Source organism: Coregonus lavaretus, assembly GCF_964263955.1.
Source record: "Coregonus lavaretus genome assembly, contig: HAP1_SCAFFOLD_2555, whole genome shotgun sequence".
Taxonomy (NCBI): domain Eukaryota; kingdom Metazoa; phylum Chordata; class Actinopteri; order Salmoniformes; family Salmonidae; genus Coregonus; species Coregonus lavaretus.
This window is the reverse complement of record NW_028163772.1, coordinates 20,001-46,313: the sequence shown is the minus strand read 5'-3', so window position 1 is coordinate 46,313 and position 26,313 is coordinate 20,001. Positions and strand designations below refer to the sequence as shown.

At 43.2% G+C, this 26,313-nt stretch overlaps 1 protein-coding gene across 1 annotated transcript in view; it reads left to right on the top strand.

The window, feature by feature from the left end:
- Positions 1-8,503: 8,503 nt before the first annotated feature.
- The window catches only part of LOC311117788 (sucrase-isomaltase, intestinal-like), a gene marked incomplete at both ends in the record, with an annotated part of 36,769 nt that continues 18,959 nt past the window's right edge, over positions 8,504-26,313 (top strand). Inside the window, 11 exons of the mRNA XM_084192702.1 lie at positions 8,504-8,627; positions 9,428-9,513; positions 9,866-9,986; positions 10,890-10,999; positions 11,145-11,296; positions 18,937-19,108; positions 19,549-19,648; positions 19,788-19,900; positions 20,150-20,275; positions 21,829-21,960; positions 26,035-26,151. Of these exons, the coding sequence (XP_084048828.1) occupies positions 8,504-8,627; positions 9,428-9,513; positions 9,866-9,986; positions 10,890-10,999; positions 11,145-11,296; positions 18,937-19,108; positions 19,549-19,648; positions 19,788-19,900; positions 20,150-20,275; positions 21,829-21,960; positions 26,035-26,151 (1,353 nt within the window). The remainder of the gene's footprint in view (positions 8,628-9,427; positions 9,514-9,865; positions 9,987-10,889; positions 11,000-11,144; positions 11,297-18,936; positions 19,109-19,548; positions 19,649-19,787; positions 19,901-20,149; positions 20,276-21,828; positions 21,961-26,034; positions 26,152-26,313) is intronic.

Sequence of the window (26,313 nt, the reverse complement as noted above, 5' to 3'; positions counted from 1 at the left end):
TCCATAATGAAAAAGCAAAAACAGCTTTTAATTTTTTTTCTTCAAATTTAAAAACTAAATTGAAATGTCACATTTACATAAGTATTCAGACCCTTTACTCAGTACTTTGTTGAAGTACCTTTGGCGGTGATTACAGCCTTGAGTCTTCTTGGGTATGACGCTACAAGCTTGGCACACCTGTATTTGGGGAGTTTCTCCCATTCTTCTCGGCAGATCCTTTCAGGTTGGATGGGGAGCGTTGCTGCACAGCTATTTTCAGGTCTCTCCAGAAATGGCTGGGCTCTGGCTGGGCCACTCAAGGATATTCAGAGACCTGTCCCGAAGCAAATCATGCGTTGTCTTGGCAGTGTTCTTTAGGGTCATTGATCTGTTGGAAGGTAAACCTTCACCCCAGTCTGAGGTCCTGAGCAATCTTGGTTTCATCAGACCAGAGAATCTTGTTTCTCACTGTCAAAGTCCTTTAAGTGCCTCTTGGCAAACTCCAAGCAGGCTGTCATGTGCCTTTTACAGAGGAGTGTCTTCTGTCTGGCCACTCTACCATAAAGGCCTGATTGGTGGAGTGCTGCAGAGAAGGTTGTCCTTCTACAGTGAGGGAAAAAAGTATTTGATCCCCTGCTGATTTTGTACGTTTGCCCACTGACAATATAATTTTAATGGTAGGTTTATTTGAACAGTGAGAGACAGAATAACAACAACAAAATCCAGAAAAAACGCATGTCAAAAATGTTATAAATGGATAAGTATTTGACCCCCTCTCAATCAGAAAGATTTCTGGCTCCCAGGTGTCTTTTATACAGGTAATGAGCTGAGATTAGGAGCACACTCTTAAAGGGAGTGCTCCTAATCTCAGCTTGTTACCTGTATAAAAGACACCTGTCCACAGAAGCAATCAATCAATCAGATTCCAAACAATCTCCAAACAATCTCAAGGCAGCTGGGACCATAGTCACCAAGAAAACAATTGGTAACACACTACACCGTGAAGGACTGAAATCCTGCAGCGCCCGCAAGGAATACTTTCCGAAGGCACTGTAAATGTCCTAAAGCAAAAATATACACACATAATACATAACTGGATGAAATTGTTTAGAAAAGGACACAAGACAGGGATGTCCTTTCTCCACCTTCCTGTTTGCACTGGCGATTGAACTGCTTGCAGAAAGACTTAGACAGGACACAAACGTAAAAGGTATCAGTATTAACATGTATTAGTAAACATGAATATAAACTAAACTCATTTGCAGACATCTCCTGATATAGATCTCTTGATATACTGTACCTGACCAATATTGAAAACGCAATGCTCCCCCATACAAAAATGTTCTTCTGAAAACTATAAAATCTCAGAACTTCAAATGAACGTGAAAAATACAACAAAATAATAGATAAAAGAAAATAATAACTCTATTATATATATACATTATTCTATTCTCTATCTATAAAGATCTACACCTTTAAGTGGACTACAACAAAAATAAACTATTTAAGATGCTTAATAAGTGACAACAAACAGCACATGTATAAACTTTATTCCATTACTCATCAATATGAAAGCAGACATCATTAAATGGAACAATCTTCCCATAAATCCAACGGGTAGAAGAAACCTCTTCAGAATGGCATGGCTCCCAAAGTTGTTATACTTATTCTTGGTAATACCAAAGGAATAGAAACCGTAAATGACTTGGCAATAGGAAATACATTTATTTCCATATCAGCATTAAAAAGCAATGTTGGATTGACCACTGTAGATATTTTCAAGTACATGCAACTTAAAGGTTTTATATCACAATATTTCAATTTGAAATATTTTGGACATCAGAGCAATCTTGAGGGAATCCTATTTGAGTTAGAAAAGGATATTCATATGATAGGTAAGATATACCAAACCTTGCAGAGAGCCTATCCAACCAACACTTAATAACTGATTTTGGCACAAGATGGAGGGAATGTTGGAACATACAGTGGGGGAAAACAGTATTTAGTCAGCCACCAATTGTGCAAGTTCTCCCACTTAAAAAGATGAGAGAGGCCTGTAATTTTCACCATAGGCACACGTCAACTATGACAGACAAATTGAGATTTTTTTTCTCCAGAAAATCACATTGTAGGATTTTTTATTTTTTATGGATTTTTTATTAATTTATTTGCAAATTATGGTGGAAAATAAATATTTGGTCACCTACAAACAAGCAAGATTTCTGGCTCTCACAGACCTGTAACTTCTTCTTTAAGAGGCTCCTCTGTCCTCCACTCGTTACCTGTATTAATGGCACCTGTTTGAACTTGTTATCAGTATAAAATAAACCTGTCCACAACCTCAAACAGTCACACTCCAAACTCCACTATGGCCAAGACCAAAGAGCTGTCAAAGGACACCAGAAACAAAATTGTAGACCTGCACCAGGCTGGGAAGACTGAATCTGCAATAGGTAAGCAGCTTGGTTTGAAGAAATCAACTGTGGGAGCAATTATTAGGAAATGGAAGACATACAAGACCACTGATAATCTCCCTCGATCTGGGGCTCCATGCAAGATCTCACCCCGTGGGGTCAAAATGATCACAAGAACGGTGAGCAAAAATCCCAGAACCACACGGGGGGACCTAGTGAATGACCTGCAGAGAGCTGGGACCAAAGTAACAAAGCCTACCATCAGTAACACACTACGCCGCCAGGGACTCAAATCCTGCAATGCCAGACTTGTCCCCCTGCTTAAGCCAGTACATGTCCAGTTCCGTCTGAAGTTTGCTAGAGTGCATTTGGATGATCCAGAAGAGGATTGGGAGAATGTCATATGGTCAGACGAAACTAAAATATAACTTTTTGGTAAAAACTCAACTCGTCGTGTTTGGAGGACAAAGAATGCTGAGTTGCATCCAAAGAACACCATACCTACTGTGAAGCATGGGGGTGGAAACATCATGCTTTGGGGCTGTTTTTCTGCAAAGGGACCAGGACGACTGATCCGTGTAAAGGAAAGAATGAAAGGGGCCATGTATCGTGAGATTTTGAGTGAAAACCTCCTTCCATCAGCAAGGGCATTGAAGATGAAACGTGGCTGGGTCTTTCAGCATGACAATGATCCCAAAGACACCGCCCGGGCAACGAAGGAGTGGCTTCGTAAGAAGCATTTCAAGGTCCTGGAGTGGCCTAGCCAGTCTCCAGATCTCAACCCCATAGAACATCTTTGGAGGGAGTTGAAAGTCCGTGTTGCCCAGCGACAGCCCCAAAACATCACTGCTCTAGAGGAGATCTGCATGGAGGAATGGGCCAAAATACCAGCAACAGTGTGTGAAAACCTTGTGATGACTTACAGAAAACGTTTGACCTGTGGTATTGCCAACAAAGGGTATATAACAAAGTATTGAGAAACTTTTGTTATTGACCAAATACTTATTTTCCACCATAATTTGCAAATAAATTCATTAAAAATCCTACAATGTGATTTTCTGGAGAAAAAAAAAATCATTTTGTCTGTCATAGTTGACGTGTACCTATGATGAAAATTACAGGCCTCTCTCATCTTTTTAAGTGGGAGAACTTGCACAATTGGTGGCTGACTAAATACTTTTTTCCCCCACTGTAACTAACTAAATTATTGTTATCGAAAATGTACGATTAATCCAGCATAAACTATTGTATATAATTTATTATACAAGAGACAACATTCACAAATTCTACAGCACCATGGCAGAGTCATGTCTTAAGTGTAAAACTAACAATCACTCAATAATCCATACCTTCTGGGAACGTTATGAAGTCCAAAAGTTGTGGGCGGAGTTAGAAAGTTGGCCATCGGAAGTATAACAATGTAACGTATAACTCATCTGTCTGCATATTTCAAGACAAGGCATATGAGGGTGAAGTGAAATACGTTACTTTTCTCATCAATCACCTTGAAAAAAGTATATAAAAAAATTGAAATTAACCAATTCTCCGTCGTTAACACAATGGAAAGGTAAAATGCTTTATTATCTAAATGTTGACAGTTCGTGGGTGATGGAGAGAAACAAAATGGTGCAGTTTGAGGCCATGTGGCGGAGAGTGATGCGGGCGCTGGAGATGGGGGTGTGAGCATGTGGGTCTGGGCAGGTGAGATGTTTGTATGATGTTGTCGTTTGTATGTGTATGTTTTGTATTGTTTAACATTTTAAATAAATAAATACAAATTAAATAAAAAACATTTCCACACCCCCTCAGCACTCACTCACGCATGCACGCACTCTCTCAAACAAACACTCGCGCACATAAACGAATTAATGCTAGGTACGCAGCTATCAGTGTTGAGGGGCCTGATTGAAAACAACGGGATCGATAGTCAGGACTGAATTGCCAATTCCAGTTTGGGCCATCGAAATGGGCTGGTGTTGCAAGCTTGTGTGTGAGAGGCAGCAATTGAAAACAACTGAGTGAGAGAAAGAAGAGAGAGAAGAGGATACAAATATCAGGGAGTAGAGGAGGGAAGGAAGAGGAGAGAGGAAAGGAGAAGAGAGGAGAGGAGAGGAGGGAGGAGAGAGGAGGGGTGGGGAGAGGAGAGGAGGGAAGGGGTGAGGAGAGGAGAGGAGAGGAGAGGAGAGGAGAGGAGAGGAGAGGAGAGGAGAGGAGAGGAGAGGAGAGGAGAGGAGAGGAGAGGAGAGGAGAGGAGAGGAGAGGAGAGGAGAGGAGAGGGGTGGGGAGAGGAGAGGGGTGGGGAGAGGAGAGGAGAGGAGAGGAGAGGAGAGGAGAGGAGAGGAGAGGAGAGGAGAGGAGAGGAGAGGAGAGGAGAGGAGAGGAGAGGAGAGGAGAGGAGAGGAGAGGAGAGGAGAGGAGAGGAGAGGAGAGGAGAGGAGAGGGGTGAGGAGGGGAGGGTAGGGAAGGGGGAGGAGAGGGGAGGAGAGGGGAGGGGTGGGGAGAGGAGAGGAGAGGACACTCTCAGCTTGCCAAATGGAGGGTCGGGACCCTATGATGTATTAATGGCTTCATACCGGGCCCTGGCTAGTGACACTGGCTCTGTTTACCTGATGGCTCAGACATGAGTGCTACGGGTCGGTAGCCATTTAGGCAGGTTATCTTAGTGTTCTTAGGCACAGAGACTGCTTGAAACATGTTGGTATTACAGACTCAGTCAGGGACATGTTGGAAATGGTAGTGAAGACACTTGCCAGTTGGTCAGCGCATGCTCGGAGGACGCGTCCTGGTAATCCGTCTAGGCCTGCGGCCTTGTGAATGTTGACCTGCTTAAAGGTCTTATTCACATCGGCTATGGAGAGCGTGATCACATAGTCATCCGGAACAGCTGATGCTCTCATGCATGCTTCAGTATTGCTTGCCTCGAAGCGAGCATAGAAGTGATTTAGCTCGTCTGGTAGGCTTGTGTCACTGGGAAGCTCGCAACTGTTCTTCCCTTTGTAGTCAGTAATAGTTTGTCTTTGTACCCAGGCCAATAAAGTGTGGGTAAATGTTTTGCATTGGTCATTGGGGATCATGTGAGGATGATGATTATATAAGCCGATTGACAGTTTTTATGACTGGTAAATCATTACAATGTGCACACACACATGCATGCACACACCTCCATTAACACAGCAATATCAGGAAGCAAACGTGACCTTGGTTGATATTTGTTGGTTGTGATGGTTATCACGTTATAGTTGCTGGTTGGGTACAGTGAAGTTGTAAAACACTATCTCTCTTTCTTGCTATCTCTCTTACACATTGATATAAATACTTACAGATTGTTGAATTACAGCACATGTTCACACACCGACACATAGACAGACCGTGTCTTATAGCCGGTAAGACCTTATGACAGAGTAATATGATATAACGTGGACGAGACAGAAGACAGCGTGACTGAGTAATAAGGCAACGAGCGGAGCAAGGTAAGACAATGTTAAACTCAATGGGGAAACATAGTCTCAGATAAGGTGTTCATAAATATACTATATGCAATCATGTGTTTTATTTGAGTATGACCAAACGGTTGCCAGCTTACACTACTGTGCAACCTAGCTTTTTAACTGCTGCTGGCCTGCCGCTTCTATAATCATTAAAGCAAACCTCAAGTAGTGGCAGAAGAGATACAGTGTGTGTAGGTTATTGAGTTGGTAAAGAGAAAAAGCCGGCTGAAAACAACGTATAGAGAAAGAATAACCATAAAACAGATTAATTACTATCTATGGATAGCGAAATTAATTAATTACAGGAAATGTTTGACATGCGTTAGTCTGACAACTTCTCGATTCTCTTTCATCAAGCTACAAGAAAATAAACATCTATCTGTTGCACAATTGTCACCTAGAAAACCTATGGTGTAAAATAGAAAATGTGTTAATTTGTTACTGAAAAAGTTCACAGGGTTAATCATGCCCTATTTCATGAAAATTCTAGAATCGAGTTAATCCTTGTCATGCAGCCCTGGCCGTTTTAGGGCTGGATTCAATCCGTATCGCAGAAGAGCCACATGAAAATGTAAAGGTAATTTCCGATTGAGCCGACACAGTGTTTACCGTGAATGCAGTCTCCGCGAAACTCGGGAACATTGTCTTTACTTCTGCAATAGGAACATCTCCTCTGGATAATAATGTTCTTGTTTGCTTATGGCCCTATACAGCTGGTTGAGTGAGGTCTTTTTGTCAGCTTCGGTTTGTGGTGGTAAATAGACGGCTACGAAAAATATAGATGAAAACTCTCTCTCGGTAGATAGTAAGGTGTGCAGCTTATCATGAGGTATTCTAACTCAGTAGATAGTAAGGTGTGCAGCTTATCGTGAGGTATTCTAACTCGGTAGATAGTAAGGTGTGCAGCTTATCGTGAGGTACTCTAACTCAGGCGAGCAGAACCTCGCCACCCTCCTTGAGCTTACCTGACGCTGCCACAAGGAGGTGTCTGTTGGTTATAGAGCTGAGACTTTGACCCTGTCTGTTAATGATAGTATAGGAGGTGTCTGAAGGGTCCTTGTGGAGCTCAGGTAGAACTGCTATTTCGACATCAACAAGAGGTCGAAGGTAAGGGAGACATTATCCTTATCATATGTCTGACAATGCAAAGGATCTTGGATCTCATGTTTATAGTTTATATGGAGCAGTTGGTGACTGTGTGTTTGGGTCTGACAGACCATGGCTGCTGTGTCACGTTATATATGACTGTGTGTTTTTGTGGTGATTTGTGGTGTGTTAATTGATTGCGGGCAAATGGTGGCACACATACGTTCCCCGGCGGTCTGTTTGCCCGCCCTCGTATGCTCTTCACACCACATTAAACAAGCTGGCCATGCTCCTCATACACACACACACACACACACACACACACACACACACACTCACCCTGCCTGTGGCTCCACCAGTACTGGGACTGGTGCCTAATAGGTAGGTAGATATGATGGGTCTGTTTATAAAGGCTGGGGCTGCTCTCTGCACTAGGATCACTGAACCACTCAGCATTGAGCCCTCTCTCGCTCTAACACACATACACACACATACACACTCACACACTCTCCACCTTGTCTTCTTCCTATCCCACTGACTCATGTTCTATATCTCTCTGTCTTTCTCTCTCCGGTCAATTTGTCATGTCTGGTGTCAGTGAGAAACAAGCTGTTTCAGCCTGGGATGATACAGAGTTAAATGTGGTTGTCTCCTAAGAAGGACGCAGATGCTTGTCCTCTTGTGTCCTCAGGTCCTTTTCCTTGACATCAGTAGTGTCCTCTTGTGTCCTCAGGTCCTTTTCCTTGACAGCAGTAGTGTCCTCTTCTGTCCTCAGGTCCCTTTCCTTGACAGCAGTAGTGTCCTCTTGTGTCCTCAGGTCCCTTTCCTTGACAGCAGTAGTGTCCTCTTCTGTCCTCAGGTCCCTTTCCTTGACAGCAGTAGTGTCCTCTTCTGTCCTCAGGTCCCTTTCCTTGACAGCAGTAGTGTCCTCTTCTGTCCTCAGGTCCCTTTCCTTGACAGCAGTAGTGTCCTCTTGTGTCCTCAGGTCCCTTTCCTTGACAGCAGTAGTGTCCTCTTGTGTCCTCAGGTCCCTTAACTTGACAGCAGTAGCTTGTGTCCATAGCAGAGCTAATATATAATAATTAATGCCATTTAGCAGGTGCTTTTATTCAAGCGCAGCTTACAGTCATACGTGCATACTTCTTTTATGTATATGTGGTCCCGGGAATCGAACACACTATCCTGGCATTTCAAGAGTCATGCTCTAGTCTACATTTTACTTTTAAGTCATTTTAGCAGACGCTCTTATCCAGAGCGACTTACAGTTAATGAGTGCATACATTAATATTTTTTTCATACTGGCCCCCCGTGGGAATCGAACCCACAACCCTGGCGTTGCAAGCGCCATGCTCTACCAACTGAGCTACACGGTCTACCAACTGAGCTACAGAGGATCTGCCATAAGGCCTCATTAGACAGACAGTGTTGACAACATGTTAGACCTTGTGGTCAGCAGAGGTGATGAATGCTGACACATAGAGTGTGTCTTTTGGTGGATGTGTATTCACTATGTCTTTTTATGTGTGTCTGTGTTAGATGGGGAAGCGGAAGTTTTCAGGGTTGGAGGTGACTCTGACAGTCATGTTCCTGCTGATGACAACAGTGGCTGTTGCTTTAGTTGTTCTAATGGCTACTGGGGAGCCTTCGGTCATCAAAGACGGTGAGAAAACACACAGACACACACACACACACACAGACACACACACACAAACACACACACACACACAAGCACACGCACACAGACACACACACACACACACACACACACATACATACATACAGCAGAGAAAGGGGACAGGGCTGAGGACAGTAAGGGTTGTTTTGGGGGCATAAGAAAGAACACTGATATGGATATTATGACAGCTGTCACTCCAAATCACAAACAACTTTCTAGAGGTGAGACAATGCCAACCACATAGAAACACACACGCACACACACACAAGCACACGCAAACAAACACACATGCACACACACACAAGCACACGCAAACAAACACACACGCAAACACACACAAGCACACGCAAACAAACACACACACACACACATACATCCTAACACTCTCTCTCTCTCTCTCTCTCTTTCTCTCTCTCTTCCGGTCACTGCCCATGGTTTTGGTCTGTATATTAGGGATGAGGCAGAACCATGCCCCAGTCTGCTTCCACTCATCCTCTCTCCTTGGTCAATGTCATGCCCCAGACAGTCGCTCAAAGGGCAGATACATTAGTAACATCACTTGTATAATTATCCCTACTCCTCACAAAAAAAAACATTTAATTTACTCAATGTCAAGTGAACTCATGTATGACTGAGATTATTTTTTTGACAGTGCAGATTTTCATGAATTCCAGCCGAAGCCTAAGCTGAAGCCCTGTTGGCTAATGCTTCTCAGTGGTGATTTGTGATTGGTTGTTGGGTCAGTGTTTGATCAGTAAAAACGTATTTCCTGTATGCTCTGACAGAGACTACAGACACCATGGTTCCAGAATGTCCCAATATTCCCCTGGCGGAGAGAGTCGACTGTTTCCCTGATGCCGGTGCATCTAAGGTATGTTCCCATGGAGACCTGGGTCCTCTACTCCAGGCCTAAACACATCTCACCATTCCTAGAGGATTTACTTTCCCATCATTACTAAACAGAGTGCAGATATCAGGAGTACCGAACCCTCCTCCTGGAGAGCTACCCTCCTGCAGGTTTTACATCAAACCCTGATCTAGCGTGTCTGGTTATACTTAGTAGCTGCCCAGCAGGACCTTGATTAGCTCAATTAGGAGTTTTACAACTTGGTTGGAGCAAAAACCTGCATTCCCAGTAGCTGTCAAGGAGGAAGGTTGGCCAACCATAGCATACATAATACAAACTGCTGCTGCTGATGATGATGATTCCCTTCCTACCCTAGCTGGGGTGTCAGCAGCGAGGATGTTGTTGGAGCCCATTGGACGAGAGAAACGCTCCATGGTGCTTCTTCTCCACCAATCACGGCTACTCTGTGGTCAGAGAGGAGCAATCCAACAGCAACAGTGAGCTCTACCTCCATATTTCTCCCCCTCCCCCATCCCCCCTCTTTCCATCTCTCTTCTTTTCCATATTTCTCCCCCTCCCCCATCCCCCCTCTTTCCATCTCTCTTCTTTTCCATCTTTCTCCCCCTCCCCCATCCCCCCTCTTTCCATCTCTCTACCTCCACCTTTCTCCCCCTCCCCCATCCCCCCTCTTTCCATCTCTCTTCTTTTCCATCTTTCTCCCCCTCCCCCATCCCCCCTCTTTCCATCTCTCTTCTTTTCCATCTTTCTCCCCCTCCCCCATCCCCCCTCTTTCCATCTCTCTACCTCCATCTTTCTCCCCCTCCCCCATCCCCCCTCTTTCCATCTCTCTTCTTTTCCATCTTTCTCCCCCTCCCCCCTCCCCATCCCCCCTCTTTCCATCTCTCTACCTCCATCTTTCTCCCCCTCCCCATCCCCCCTCTTTCCATCTCTCTTCTTTTCCATATTTCTCCCCCTCCCCATCCCCCCTCTTTCCATCTCTCTTCTTTTCCATCTTTCTCCCCCTCCCCCATCCCCCCTCTTCCCATCTCTCTTCTTTTCAATCTTTCTCCCCCTCCCCATCCCCCCTCTTTCCATCTCTCTTCTTTTCAATCTTTCTCCCCCTCCTCCATCCCCCCTCTTTCCATCTCTCTTCTTTTCTATCTTTCTCCCCCCCCCCCCATGTTTAGCATATTGCTAAACATGATAGACATAACAGAATAAAAGTTTTTCCATTTTCCTACTTGATATCACTACTTTATTCACAGTCAGTCCTGACCCTCAGGAACCAGTATTTTTTCAAATGTTAAAATAATTCAAAACATATCATGCCCTATACTAGAAATTGCTCTTGAATTTGCCTACATAGATTTCTGCTTTTAACTTTTTGCTTGTGATTGGAGGCTTGTCGGCCCTTCTGAAGAGGAAGGTTGCCCCCTCTCTGTTTGGTGAAGACATAGAGGAGCTGTCTTTCCATGCTGACATGCAGACAGTGAACCGACTCAGATTCAAGGTACACACACACACACACACACACACACACACACACAATAGGACACATATTATATAAGCACCCATGTGTACTATACACACTGTCACTTGCAACCTACACCAAAACACACGTCCTCTTGACCCCTGTCCCTGTGTTTTGTCTCCAGATCACAGATGCCCACAAACAGCGATTTGAGGTTCCCCATGAGCACATCAAGCCCCCTACCACCCATCCCTCTGGCCCCCGTAACTACGAGATAGAGCTCAAACACAACCCCTTCGGCCTCCAAGTACGCAGGGCAGCCACCAAGAAAGTCCTGTGAGTTTCTGTGTGTTTCTGTCTGATTGTGTGATCTCAAAAAGTCTCTATCACATCCGTCAGTCTATCTGTCTGTCTCGAAAAGTCTCTGTCACATCCGTCAGTCTATCTGTCTGTCTCGAAAAGTCTCTGTCACATCCGTCAGTCTATCTGTCGGTCTCAAAAAGTCTCTGTCGCATCCGTCAGTCTATCTGTCGGTCTCAAAAAGTCTCTGTCACATCCGTCAGTCTATCTGTCGGTCTCAAAAAGTCTCTGTCGCATCCGTCAGTCTATCTGTCGGTCTCAAAAAGTCTCTGCCACATCCGTCAGTCTATCTGTCGGTCTCAAAAAGTCTCTGTCGCATCCGTCAGTCTATCTGCGACACTCCAACCTTGGTACTAATGCTCTCAGAGAATACAAGAGAAAACAGCAGCCTATACATCTGGTTACAGCATCACGTTAGACTTGATCCTCTTAGAGGTGCATGTAGACCATGCAGTCACTTCATTAATATGTATTATTCTGTCAGGACGCCAAAGACACACGCTCGCACGTCCATGCACGCACGCACACACACGACACGTTTGTTTTCTGTGTTCCATGTCAGTCTCCCCTGGTGACCGAGACAGTGTGGTTACGTCTGCAGCCTCCCTCTAAAACCATTGCACTTTCAACCAGCCAAACGAACCTTTATACCGTCTCCCTGTTAAACCATTATACCTCCAACCAGCCAAACGAACCTTTATACCGTCTCCCTGTTAAACCATTACACCTCCAACCAGCCAAACGAACCTTTATACCGTCTCCCTGTTAAACCATCACACCTCCAACCAGCCAAACGAACCTTTATACCGTTTCCCTGTTAAACCATTACACCTCCAACCAGCCAAACAAACCTTTATACCGTCTCCCTGTTAAACCATTACACCTCCAACCAGCCAAACGAACCTTTATACCGTTTCCCTGTTAAACCATTACACCTCCAACCAGCCAAACGAACCTTTATACCGTTTCCCTGTTAAACCATTACACCTCCAACCAGCCAAATGAACCATTATACTGTCTCCCTGTTAAACCATTACACCTCCAACCAGCCAAATGAACCATTATACAGTCCCTCTGTAAAACCATTACACCTCCAACCAGCCAAATGAACCTTTATACCGTCTCCCTGTTAAACCATTACACCTCCAACCAGCCAAATGAACCATTATACAGTCCCTCTGTAAAACCATTAAAACCATGATTATGACCCCAGTTAAAACCATGATTATGACTCCTGTTAAAACCATGATTATGACTCCTGTTAAAACCATGATTATGACTCCTGTTAAAACCATGATTATGACTCCTGTTAAAACCAAAGTACGACCAATATTGATTATTTTAGGGCCGATACCAATTTTTTTGGGTCAAGGAGGCCGATGGATGATATTTTAGGCCGATATTCAATAGAAATAAAATGTCCCAGAGACAGCCATGTGTGTATTAATATATACAGTGAGCTCCATAATTCACTGGACAGTGACCATTCTTTTGTTATTTTGGTTCTGTACTCTAGCACTTTGAGTTTGAAAGGATACAATGACAATGAGGGTGAAGTGCAGACTGTCAGCTTTAATTTGAGGGTATTTTCATACATATCGGATTAACCGTTTACGAATTATAGAAGCTTTTGTACATGGTCCCCCCCATTTCCGGGCATCAAAAAACATTGGACAGTTTAACATAATGTAGAATAAAGTAATCATTGTTAATATTTGGTCGCATATCCTTTGCATGCAATGACTGCTTGAAGTCTGCGATGCATCGACATCACCAGACGCTGGGTATCTTCCCTGGTGATGCTCTGCCAGGCCTGTACTGCAGCCATCTTCAGTTCCTGCTTGTTTCGGGGACTTATTGCCTTAAGTCTCCTCTTCAGCATGTAAAATGCATGTTCAATTGGATTCAGATCTGGTGATTGACTCGGCCAGTCAAGGTTTTTCCACTTTTTGGCCATCAAAAACCCCTTTGTTGCTCTAGCAGTATGTTTAGGGTCATTGTCTTGTTGCGTGATTAAGTGCCGTCCAATGAGTTTGGAGGCATTTGGTTTTATCTGAGCAGATAAAATATTTCTGTAGACTTCAGAATTCATTGTTCTACTTCTGTCTGCAGTCACATCATCGATGAAGACAAGTGAGCCTGTTCCACTGGCAGCCATACAGGCCCAAGCCATAACACCCCCTCCACCATGTTTCATGGATGAGGTGGTATGCTTTGGATCATGGGCATTTCTTTTTTTTCTCCACACTTTTGTCTTTCCATCACTCTGGTACATGTTAATCTTTGTCTCATCTGTCCACAATATTTTTTTCCAGAACTCTTGGGGTTCTTTTAGGTGCTTTTTAGCAAACTGTAATCTTGCCTTTCTGTTCTTCAGGCTTATCAGTGGTTTGCATCTTGCAGTGTACCCTCTGTAGTCCTGCTGGTGTAGTCTTCTGCGTATGGTAGACTTTGACACATCTACACCTGCATCCAGGAGAGTGTTTTTGATCTGTTGGGCTGTTATCAGGGGTTTTTTCTTCACCATAGAGAGTATTCTCCGGTCATCCACTACAGTGGTCTTCCTCTGTCTACCGGGTCTTTTGACATAATTGAGATCACCGGTTGTTTTTTTCTTGTTAATGATGAACAAAACTGTTGACTTGGGCATGGCCAGGGTTTTTGCAATGTTCCTGAATGATTGATTTTCATTTCTGAGCCTTATGACGGCCAACTTCATTTGCATCGACACTGCTGTCTTCCTCATGTTGTCACACCCCAATAACAACCTCCAAAGGCAATAGCAACGTCTAGAATCATTACTATTCATCAACAGCTCTCCTGCATTCACTAACGACACAAATGAATACACCTGCCTAACGACACACATCTGTGAAGCCAATTTAACAAATACTTGTAGTACCTTAAAATGGGGGGACCATGTACAAAAGGTGCTGTCATTTCTAAACGGTTCATCCGATATGTATGAAAATACCCTCAAATTAAAGCTGACAGTCTGCACTTCACGCTCATTGTCATTGTATCCTTTCAAACTCAAAGTGCTAGAGTACAGAACCAAAATAACAAAACAATGGTCACTGTCCAATGAATTATGGAGCTCACTGTATATTTAAAAATCAAAAACAATACATTTGACTTTGTTTTTACAAATCTTAACTACATGACAACATAATGGGAAAAATGTTATTTGAATGGTAAATCTCTTGAAAAACTGGGTAAATTAAGATGACATAGGTCTACTCACAATACAGGTGTATGCATATTCAATAGGAGTGTGAACATGCATTGAGTTATTGAGTTTGTTTAGGCTGATCAGTGGAGTCTATGGTGCTACAGATTACAAAAAAACTGTTTGCCTTCTATTTGGGATATACATAGAGTGTACAAAACATTAAGAACACCTGCTCTTTCCATGACATAGACTGACCAGGTGAATCCAAGTGAAAGCTATGATCCCTTATTGATGTCACCTGTTAAATCCACTTCAATCAGTGTAGATGAAGGGGAGGAGACAGGTTAAAAAAGGATGTTTAAGCCTTGAGACAATTGAGACATGGATTGTGTATGTGTGCCATTCAGAGGGTGAATGGGCAAGACAAAATATTTAAGTGCCTTTGAACAGGGTATGGTAGTAGGTGCCAGGTGCACCGGTTTGAGTGTGTCAAGAACTGCAATGCTGCTGGGTTTTTCACACTCAACAGTTTCCCGTGTGTATCAAGAATGGCCCACCACTCAAAGGACATCCAGCCAACTTGACACAAATGTGGGAAGCATTGGAGTCAACATGGGCCAGCATCCCTGTGAAACGCTTTTTACATTTTGTAGTCTATGCCCCCCAAAAAATGTTTTCAGCTGTCAGGACGCATCTCTAAACAGTTCAGCTGCAAGGACGAAATTGGCTAGTTCAGCTATCTGTCAAGAAATAGGTTGTAACTTGAGCCTACTGCTACGATTGGATAGAGCGAGGTTGTAACTCCACTCCCTTTCACATCTCCTCACATCTCTCTCCATTGCTGTTTACTGTAACTATGAGAACTAGCTCAATGGTGATAACCAGTTAACGTTAGCTAGCTACGGTGGCTATTAGCTCCCATCTGATATCTTAGCACCATGTTTATCTAGCCAACTAGGTAGCATAGTAGCTAATATAGCTAGCTAGCTAAAACCACAGATGAAAGGGTTAGATATCGTTCTTTGCTAACAGGTCACATAGCTATCTGCTTAGCTAGCTAGTTTGTTATTGCGTGCATGTCCGGGTACGTCGACACAAGCCTTATTATTAGTGAATTAACTAAGCAAATTTTTTGCAACAGGAGTTCGATTTTGGTCACTTGTGTCAATTAATCCATGTCTGAAAATCATATGCGTAACCATGGTAGCAATTGAAAGGGCACCATTTGGAGGTAATGGGGAAATTATTAGACCAAAGGTGAGTACACAACACTTCACAAGACTGAATCCAAACATTACACTGTTGATTTTATGTGCATTTTACATTTACTGTACTTTTCGAACACATTTGTTGATTTACGAAATATGACAATACTCCGGATACATTCAGTAACATGATAAGAATGTTCCTGGAAAATGTGACGTAGGTGGAACATAAGACAAAACAATGATAAGGGTTTGAGTGAGAGGACTAACTGTTGTCTCACAGTGACCACACAACTCTCCAATTTCAATGCACTTTTATGACTCAAAGAAGAGTCATAAAAGAGTCACTATAAGGTGTTTTTTTTAGCTCTCCTGGCTGTGATGTTGAGGAACTAGAGCAAGAACACTTGTAGTTGTTTCGTTTGGAACACAACCCTGCATCCCCTCCATCACACAATTACTGTTGTTGTTTATGCAATCCAAAAAACGCCTCTATTATAAATCGCAATCTGGGTCAGGTGGGCATGATTTGAAAGCTTGTTCTAGTGCCAACATGTCTAGCTAAGTTATAAAATACGATCTTACTGCGTTATGCTTTCAAATGGCAATTCAGAGAAACAGATCGTAATGTTGGTGGCCATAGAAAGGAGTCCTGAGCTCATTCAGGTGCGTGTAACAATGCACATTTTCTTCACGATAATCAAACACAGGCTCATTCTGTTCAGAACAACCCAGGGTATGAAGCCATCTCATCTGGTAACTGTACATCAAACATAGTGATCATAAATGTTGACACTGTATGTGACATGAGTTTTTATGATTTGGAAATGTGAAGTGCACATTTGGGATTCATGGGTGTTTGGCTTGCTTGTTTGACATCAAAGCGGTATGTATTATAATCCTCAACGTCTCATCTTTCAAAATACATAGAGTCACCTTAACTTATAGCATTTCTCTCACTCAGACAACCAAACATTTGCTAAAGTTTCCCCAATTAGCCAGATGGATGGGGGCTACTTCTTGTCATGCAAGGTGCTCAAGTTCAGAACAGCTGTCAGTCAAAACCCATACAGCGCTGTGAAGAGCAGAGCCTGACCTCTGACGTCATGTATAGCATGTTACTGTACAGCCACTGACCTCTGACGTCATGTATAGCATGTTACTGTACAGCCACTGACCTCTGACGTCATGTATAGCATGTTACTGTACAGCCACTGACCTCTGACCTCTGACGTCATGTATAGCATGTTACTGTACAGCCACTGACCTCTGACGTCATGTATAGCATGTTACTGTACAGCCACTGACCTCTGACGTCATGTATAGCATGTTACTGTACAGCCACTGACCTCTGACCTCTGACGTCATGTATAGCATGTTACTGTACAGCCACTGAGCTCTGACCTCTGACGTCATGTATAGCATGTTACTGTACAGCCACTGCGTTCCAATCCAGGTGCTTATTAGTGCCCAAATCTGCCATTTTCAACCCATATATGGGTACGAGTGTAAAGGGCTACAACCATTAAAACCACTACTGTTGTTGCTGCTGGTAAATAGGACTGAGTGACATGCAAATGAATTCACTTTTCACTGCTGAAAATAGGACTTAATGAGAAGCATTTATTAATTTACTCCTGTGTCTGCTTTTGGTCTATCTGTCAGCTATAGAGACACACGTGCACCATGTACGAGATAGTACAGGATGGCACCACTTGTTCATTTTACCACTTCCTCAAGTGACTTAGCGGATTTTGTTTAAATATACCACAGTGACTGTGTGTTTAAAAGGTATGACCTTTTGCTTTCCTTTGCCCGATGTGCTTATCAGATGAGTGGCATTTGGCTCACAGAGATAGAAAGGGATATTGCTTTATACTGCTTGCTATATTGCACATTGTTGGGTAATATTTATTACATTACTGGGTAATGTTTACTACATTACTGGGTAATATTTACTACATAACTGGTGATAAGAGTCTTATCAATGGATGTTCTGATAAAACGGTTTAGATTCAGCTCTTCAGATTAAATGAGCAGGCACATGTTGAGAAAGAGAGAGAAAATCATTGACTGTAGAGATAATAGCTATGATAATATCAGCTTGCTCTCTGACTGTTTGACAGTTGTGTTATTCGCCACAGCGACACAGGCTTTAATAACTAACGAGATTAACCCTTAGTAATTCCAATCAAAAACCATTAACTCTCCACTTTTTTCAACCATACATTTACATTTTAGTCATTTAGCAGACGCTCTTATCCAGAGCGACTTACAGTTAGTGAATACATATTTTTTTAATACTGGTCCCCCGTGGGGATCGAACCCACAACCCTGGCGTTGCAAACACCATGCTCTATCAACTGAGCTACATCCCTGCCGGCCATTCCCTCCCCTACCCTGGACGACGCTGGGCCAATTGTGCGCCGCCCATGAGTCTCCCGGTCGCGGCCGGCTGCGACAGAGCCATTAGATTCAATAGTGCAGTGTTTGGGTGAGCTGTGGTAGGGTCCTGTTCCTGTTCCTGTGATCCATCCGTCCAATTACCAGGAGTCTCTCCAGGTGGACTTCCTGATGGAGAGGGAGTATAGAGGTCATTATAGCTCACTGTTATTGATTCCTCATCCTACAGCACTTAGTAGGATGACACCTCTATCTCTGTCAGGGGGGGTTTCCTGTACATTGATTTAGTTTAGACTGTAGTTCACCTAATGGTAATCCTTTCGTTGTGTCTCACCAGAGTCAGGATGTTGGCTGATGTTTTTCTCACTGTAATAAAAACATTATAGGTTGTTAAAAGCAAGCATACTTGCCCTGCACATTGCTTACTGTGCACAGACACACCACTCAATACATTATACTGCCCTTGATCTCTATCTCTCTCTCTCTCTCTCTCTCTCTCTCTCTCTCTCTCTCTCTCTCTCTCTCTCTCTCTCACTCTCTCCCCTCTGTTATTGAGCAAGGAGGAGGAAGGGTAGGATATATCAATGTATGTATTGTTAGTAATGTCAGTGGGATGAAGCTACACAGGCCTCGTTATGGTGTGTTCTAATGGTCTGACTGCAGCTAGCTACCTGGAGGAGTTTTCCTCCATAACAATGACCTGTCAACATACTGTACTGTACAGTTCAATATATACCCTGTGTTCTAATACAACCACTATCTCCTCTTCTCAACACAAAAAACACCCACCCACCTCCCAACAAACCCAACCCCTCCACTCACACACACACACACAGGTTTGACACCACACTGGGTCCACTGGTGTTTGCTGATCAGTACCTGCAGCTGTCTGCCAGACTGCCATCCCATAATATATACGGGCTGGGAGAACACGTCCATCAGAACTATCGTCATGACACCAACTGGAGGACCTGGCCTATCTTCACACGAGATTCATTTCCTAATGGGGTGAGTACTGATATACACATACACACACACACACACACACACACACACACACACACACACACACACACACTTCTGACATTGATCATTCTCCATCATCACACAAGCAGCATGTGTTCTATAAGGAGCACAGCTCATATCTGTCAGCTGCTGTGAACACGGTGTGTGTGTGTGTACATTCCTTCCCAAAGGGCGGGTAATTGAATGTCTTGTAAGCTGATTAGTTTGTGCCGCCACCCCCTCAGCTTCGATCCATCTCTCTCTCTCTCTCTCTCTCTCTCTCTCTCTCTCTCTCTCTCTCTCTCTCCCTCTCTCTCTCTCTCTCTCTCTCTCTCTCTCCCCTCTCTCCTCTCTCTCCCCTCTCTCCTCTCTCTCTCTCTCTCTCTCTCTCTCTCTCTCTCTCTCTCTCTCTCTCTCTCTCTCTTCTTTCCTTCATCCCCCAGGGGACACATAACCTCTATGGTCACTATCCCTACTTCCTCTGTCTGGAGGACGAGAGTGGCAAGTCCTTCGGAGTCTTCCTCATGAACAGCAACGCTATGGGTAAAAAACACACACATACAGAGTCTACAGAAACACATGAATAGTGTTGTTCTGACCAGGTCCAGATGTGTCTATTTATCGGATCCAGAGATCAGAATATATCTCATCACTGTGTGGTTGTGTTTGTGACCCTGTCCAGAGGTGACGCTGCAGCCAGCTCCAGCGGTGACCTACAGAACCATTGGAGGAGTTCTGGACTTCTACATCCTGCTGGGAGACACACCTGAACAGGTGGTCCAGGAGTTCCTGGAGGTGAGACAGACTTTCACTCTGAAGCTCATAATTTGGAAGTGATAGGCATGAATGCTCTGTGATACAGTGATACATTTGGAATCAGTGTATGTGTAATGTTACATCTTTCCTGTGTGTGTGTGTGTGTGTGTGTGTGTGTGTGTGTGTGTGTGTGTGTGTGTGTGTGTGTGTGTGTGTGTGTGTGTGTGTGTGTGTGTGTGTGTGTGTGTGTGTGTGTGTGTGTGTGTGTGTGTGTGTGTGTGTGTCCAGCTGATCGGCATGCCAGTGATTCCTCCATACTGGTCTCTGGGCTTCCAGTTGTCTCGTTGGGACTACGGCAGTCTGGATGAAGTCAAGAGAACCGTGGAGAGGAACCGAGCTGTCGACCTGCCATATGTAAGAGCCTTACAGTAGAACTATGGGTCCTATAGGCACTAGATAGGCAGACATTTAGGAACCAAGTTTCTATCTTAGAGCTGGAAACCAGTGCATCTGGGAACTAGAGAACTGTGGAAAACCATGAGGTACCAGTGAATTATAAAGTGAAAACGTACCTATGTCCACCAATAACAAAACGGGAGCAACGGATTAGTAAGTAATTCCCACCTACCACAAGTAAGGGAAACACTGCTAGGAATCATTAGCAATCAGTTCCACACTGAAAGATATAAGCAAAGGACGGTAATCCACCTACCACCAGATAGGATTCAGCTGTAGACTAGAGATATCAAGTTCTCTATCAGAGCTGGACAGGCAGCAGGGTGCTGACCTTTTGGTCTCTGATAGAATCTTGTTCCCTGTCAAATCGGTAGAGTCTGACAGTCTGTTCTCCAGTCCTTCAGGAGTCTCCTGCAGTTGGCAGACATATTTACCATGTGAAAACTAATCAGCTTCTTGCGAGGATTTAACTAACCTCCAAGACAATTGAGAGGTCTAACTTTGACACAAACAATCACAAAAAAAAAAAACTCAGACAAGACAAGCTTACTCTTTACTCTTTGTTGTTTTAATAACCACGTCCTTAATGTCCCCATTTGACTTTAAGATACAGCTGGTTGACAGCGGATATATTGAGGTACATATTTGATAGCGATCAGTTAGACCACAGAGGGCATTAGCACATTATCCTAATACGTCTGGAACTGATTACCATTAGCGGGGAACTGGCAGGTGCTGGGAACCATCTGTTAGAGTGATATGGAGAGGGACTGCCAAGCCACAGAATCAAGGCCCAGACCAAAAAAAAAAAACAGAATGTGCTAACACTCTAGAATCCTCCCAAGGTTCCGCTACACATTAGCCAAGTCACTAGCACTCACATCAAGGTCTGAACCTTGCAGGCATGCCAGTAGGCATATGCTAAAGAGGATGCGTTTAGCTTATGCAAAGATGCAAATATGTGTGAGGGGAATGCATTAAGGTAATGTAAAATATGCTAATATCTGAGCAGATGTGTTTAAGTTGTGCTAAGTTGCAAACATTTGAGTCTCTGCATAGTCTCTGAATTATCCTATATGCATTACATTCATATTAAGATGCATTTAAGGGCATACATTTCAGTCATGCTAAGACGTTAATATTAGAAGATAGGATTTAAAGATAAGATAAGATGCAGCTTATTTTGAGTGGATGAACTGCACTGCACTAAATACTGCCAATATCATCATATTGGAGTAACTTGGACTAAATGTATGGTAAACATGCAACGACGCCGACAATTGGAGTGGCTGTAAAGACAAATACTGCGTGATTATGACACTTAACATTCAACACCTATTGCCTTAAGGAATGCGTTATATCAGACCTATTACACTATGATAGTATGTGTATGTTACTATATAAGTGAGCATTTCGCTGTAAGGTCTACACCTGTTTTATTAGGCACATGTGACAAATACAATTAGATTATATTTTTTGGATATTCGCTACCTGCTTCTCTTCTGTCCCAGGACATCCAGTATACTGACATTGACTATATGGAAGAGAAGAAGGACTTCACTTATGATGAAGTCAAATTCAAAGACCTCCCTCAGTTCGCTGATTACTTGCACGAGAAGGGACAGAAGTACATCCTCATATTGGTAAGAAACTCACCTCGATGTGTTTGACTGTGTTCTTCCTCACTGAGTGTGCTTTATAAAAACAATAGAGGTAGCTGATGAGTCATGTTCTAGATGGTGGGATGCTAGCCATAGTGGAACGTGCAAGGACATGCAGGTATTTATTATGGCATGAAGGGTTAAGGGCTGGTGTAGATAAGGTATTTATTATGGCATTATGGGTTAAGGACTGGTGTAGATAAGGTATTTATTATGGCGTTAAGGACTGGTGTAGATAAGGTATTTATTTTGGCAAACTCCAAAGTCCTCTTGATTCGATAAATTGAACGAAGTGCTGCGCATAGCCTATATATGAACGGCCTACATGTATCGACTTTCACAGTGAATGATTTTGTTTATACGTTTTGTGCGAATATATTGAACATCGCCAAATGTGTCATTCTAAAAATGTTGCGCCTCTGGAATAACGGACATTCTGGGTAATACATGCATTACCAAGGTCCTGTAGTAATACTAGTCCCGTGCAAATAGGGCTATAGCCTTAGTAATAACTCCTGCAGAATTAAGCATTTCTTGTAGTAAAATTATACACCAAATGTAGGCAAATTTTTGACTTGGGAGCAGGAGTGGAGAAATATGATTTCTTTATTTCTGCATCTTGAGAGAATGCAATGTTCAGTTAGATACCATCTGTAGAGGTGCTGTCTTCATCATAAAAGCATCATAAAAGCTGATAGTATTTCAACCACATACAATATGCATCAAAGTCGAACTGAAATCTTATCAGAAACACATTGGGTCGTTTTCACAGCTTTCATTTTCCTTACAACCGGTGAAACTGACATCTTTTGGACATTTTGCTGAAAATCTTTCCTGTTCTATTTTTTTATATATTTTTTTGCTTTATTGTATTTTCTCCCCAGTCCCTAAACTAGATGGAAGCACTCATTCTATAGAGTTATGACATTATTCTGGTGATCAAGGGTTTATTTAGTCGTCCAGGGTAACATATAATGACAGAAGAGAAGCTGCATGTACAGTGGGGGAAAAAAGTATTTAGTCAGCCACCAATTGTGCAAGTTCTCCCACTTAAAAAGATGAGAGAGGCCTGTAATTTTCATCATAAGTACACGTCAACTATGACAGACAAATTGAGAAGAAAAAAATCCAGAAAATCACATTGTAGGATTTTTTATGAATTTATTTGCAAATTATGGTGGAAAATAAGTATTTGGTCACCTACAAACAAGCAAGATTTCTGGCTCTCACAGACCTGTAACTTCTTCTTTAAGAGGCTCCCCTGTCCTCCACTCGTTACCTGTATTAATGGCACCTGTTTGAACTTGTTATCAGTATAAAAGACACCTGTCCACAACCTCAAACAGTCACACTCCAAACTCCACTTTGGCCAAGACCAAAGAGCTGTCAAAGGACACCAGAAACAAAATTGTAGACCTGCACCAGGCTGGGAAGACTGAATCTGCAATAGGTAAACAGCTTGGTTTGATGAAATCAACTGTAGGAGCAATTATTAGGAAATGGAAGACATACAAGACCACTGATAATCTCCCTCGATCTGGGGCTCCACGCAAGATCTCACCCCGTGGGGTCAAAATTATCACAAGAACGGTGAGCAAAAATCCCAGAACCACACAGGGGGACCTAGTGAATGACCTGCAGAGAGCTGGGACCAAAGTAACAAAGCCTACCATCAGTAACACACTACGCCGCCAGGGACTCCAATCCTGCAGTGCCAGACGTGTCCCCCTGCTTAAGCCAGTACATGTCCAGGCCCGTCTGAAGTTTGCTAGAGTGCATTTGGATGATCCAGAAGAGGATTGGGAGAATGTCATATGGTCAGATGAAACCAAAATAGAACTTTTTGGTAAAAACTCAACTCGTCGTGTTTGGAGGACAAAGAATGCTGAGTTGCATCCAAAGAACACCATACCTACTGTGAAGCATGGGGATGAAAACATCATGCTTTGGGGCTGTTTTTCTGCAAAGGGACCAGGACCACTGATCCGTGTAAAGGAAATAATTAATGGGGCCATGTATCGTGAGATTTTGAGTGAAAACCTCCTTCCATCAGCAAGGGCATTGAAGATGAAACGTGGCTGGGTCTTTCAGCATGACAATGATCCCAAACACACCGCCCGGGCAACGAAGGAGTGGCTTCGTAAGAAGCATTTCAAGGTCCTGGAGTGGCCTAGCCAGTCTCCAGATCTCAGCCCCATAGAAAATCTTTGGAGGGAGTTGAAAGTCTGTGTTGCCCAGCGACAGCCCCAAAACATCACTGCTCTAGAGGAGATCTGCATGGAGGAATGGGCCAAAATACCAGCAACAGTGTGTGAAAACCTTGTGAAGACTTACAGAAAACGTTTGACCTGTGTCATTGCCAACAAAGGGTATATAACAAAGTATTGAGAAACTTTTGTTATTGACCAAATACTTATTTTCCACCATCATTTGCAAATAAATTCATTAAAAATCCTACAATGTGATTTTCTGGATTTTTTTTTCTCATTTTGTCTGTCATAGTTGACGTGTACCTATGATGAAAATTACAGGCCTCTCTCATCTTTTTAAGTGGGAGAACTTGCACAATTGGTGGCTGACTAAATACTTTTTTCCCCACTGTATCTAATTATAGACAAGTTGACTAACAAATAGCCTACCAAAATGTTGGGCCTTAGATTTTCACTTTATCACATATAGTCGGGTGGTTGCGGATGGGTTATTAGCAATTGCGGGCGGGTGCGGGTGAACAAACAGCTGACCCAGGCACCACTAGCGTGCGTGCACAGGAGAGCGCTGGTAATAGTTTGGTTGGAATGAGCGTATCCATTGTGGCCGCAGTGACGTGGTAGTTAAATTCTGAGAAGAGTTTGTCTAATTCTCAGAATATTATTTATCGTCATGTTTTCCCTTCCTCATATGTGGTCATTCTAAGACATTAATGTAGACAGTGGTTGTGTGGCAACATGGTAATGTAAGAGAGAAAGGTGTGGATAACACACTTACCTGAAGCCAGCTGTTTATATATGAGGATGGTACGTTCCACAAGCGCAGGCTTCTTGGCACAGAGGTTATTTAAAGGCCCAGTACAGTCAAAATTCTGTTTTTCCTGTGTGTTATATCAGATTGTACAATAGCTGATGAAACCAACCAACAGTGTTATTTCCTGATGGTTGCTGGTTGAAAATACAATCTACACAGGACCATCTAATCAGCAGGTTTGCATGGGCGGGAGTTTCGGCTTTCCATGGTGACATCACCATGCGGTAAATTGTTTAACAGACCAATAACAAAGAGAGTTCCAAACCTCTTTGCCAATAACAGCTAGTTTTCAGTTCTCCCCTCCCCACTCAAACCACTCCCAGACAGTCCTAGCAAACGTATTGCTTGAGAAATAGTTTTCTGCTATAAAAAATGAAATGATTGTCTATTTTAACGGAAATCTATTACAATAAGGTACTTAATTGTTACCCAGAAATTATTTGATATTGATATAAAAACGGCTGCATTGGGCATTTAAGTCAGTTGCCTTAAACTCTTCGGGTTGATAGTTAAGTTAAATGCAAAGTGAAAAGTTGTGTTTGGTCTCGGGCATATGAAGGGGAAAGGAAAGGGGGAAATTAAGTCATCCATGAGTACTCCTGTACCAAGGCCAATTGGAAATCGTCTTCCTTCCTGTACCTAGGCCTATTGGAAATCGTCTTCCTTCCTGTACCTAGGCCTATTGGAAATCGTCTTCCTCCCTGTACCTAGGCCTATTGGAAATCATCTTCCTTCCTGTACCTAGGCCTATTGGAAATCATCTTCCTTCCTCTACCTAGGCCTGAGACACGGTAGCCTACCCTATGACAAAATACGATGCACGCGCCATCCAATCATTTCTCACACATCAAAGCTCATTCCCAATATAATAGCCTTTTGTGAGTAGGCCTATTTTCAAATGTTTTTGTTGAGTTTAGTGCAGTTTTGCCAAAGAAAATGCTGTCAGAATGTTTCCACTGATTGGCTCGGGGATTCAAACATGCAACCTTCCGGTACAAAGAACATAATGTAAAAGGCTGTATCATTGCTCCTCAGGACCCGGCTGTGGCCATCAGTAAGAGGATCAACGGGCCGTATGAGGCCTATGACCAAGGAACACTGAAGAAAGTCTGGGTCACTGAGGCTGATGGAGAGACTCCTCTGCTGGGAGAGGTAGGTGGGAAGGGAAAACCTTGTCAGTTGCACAACTGAATACATCCAACAGAAATGTCTTTCACAGAAATGTCTTTCACATTTAACCCAAACTCTTTGAATCACCTTGCTGGTGGTGGAGGTGGTGGAGGTAGTGGTGGAGGTGGTGGAGGTGGTGGTGGA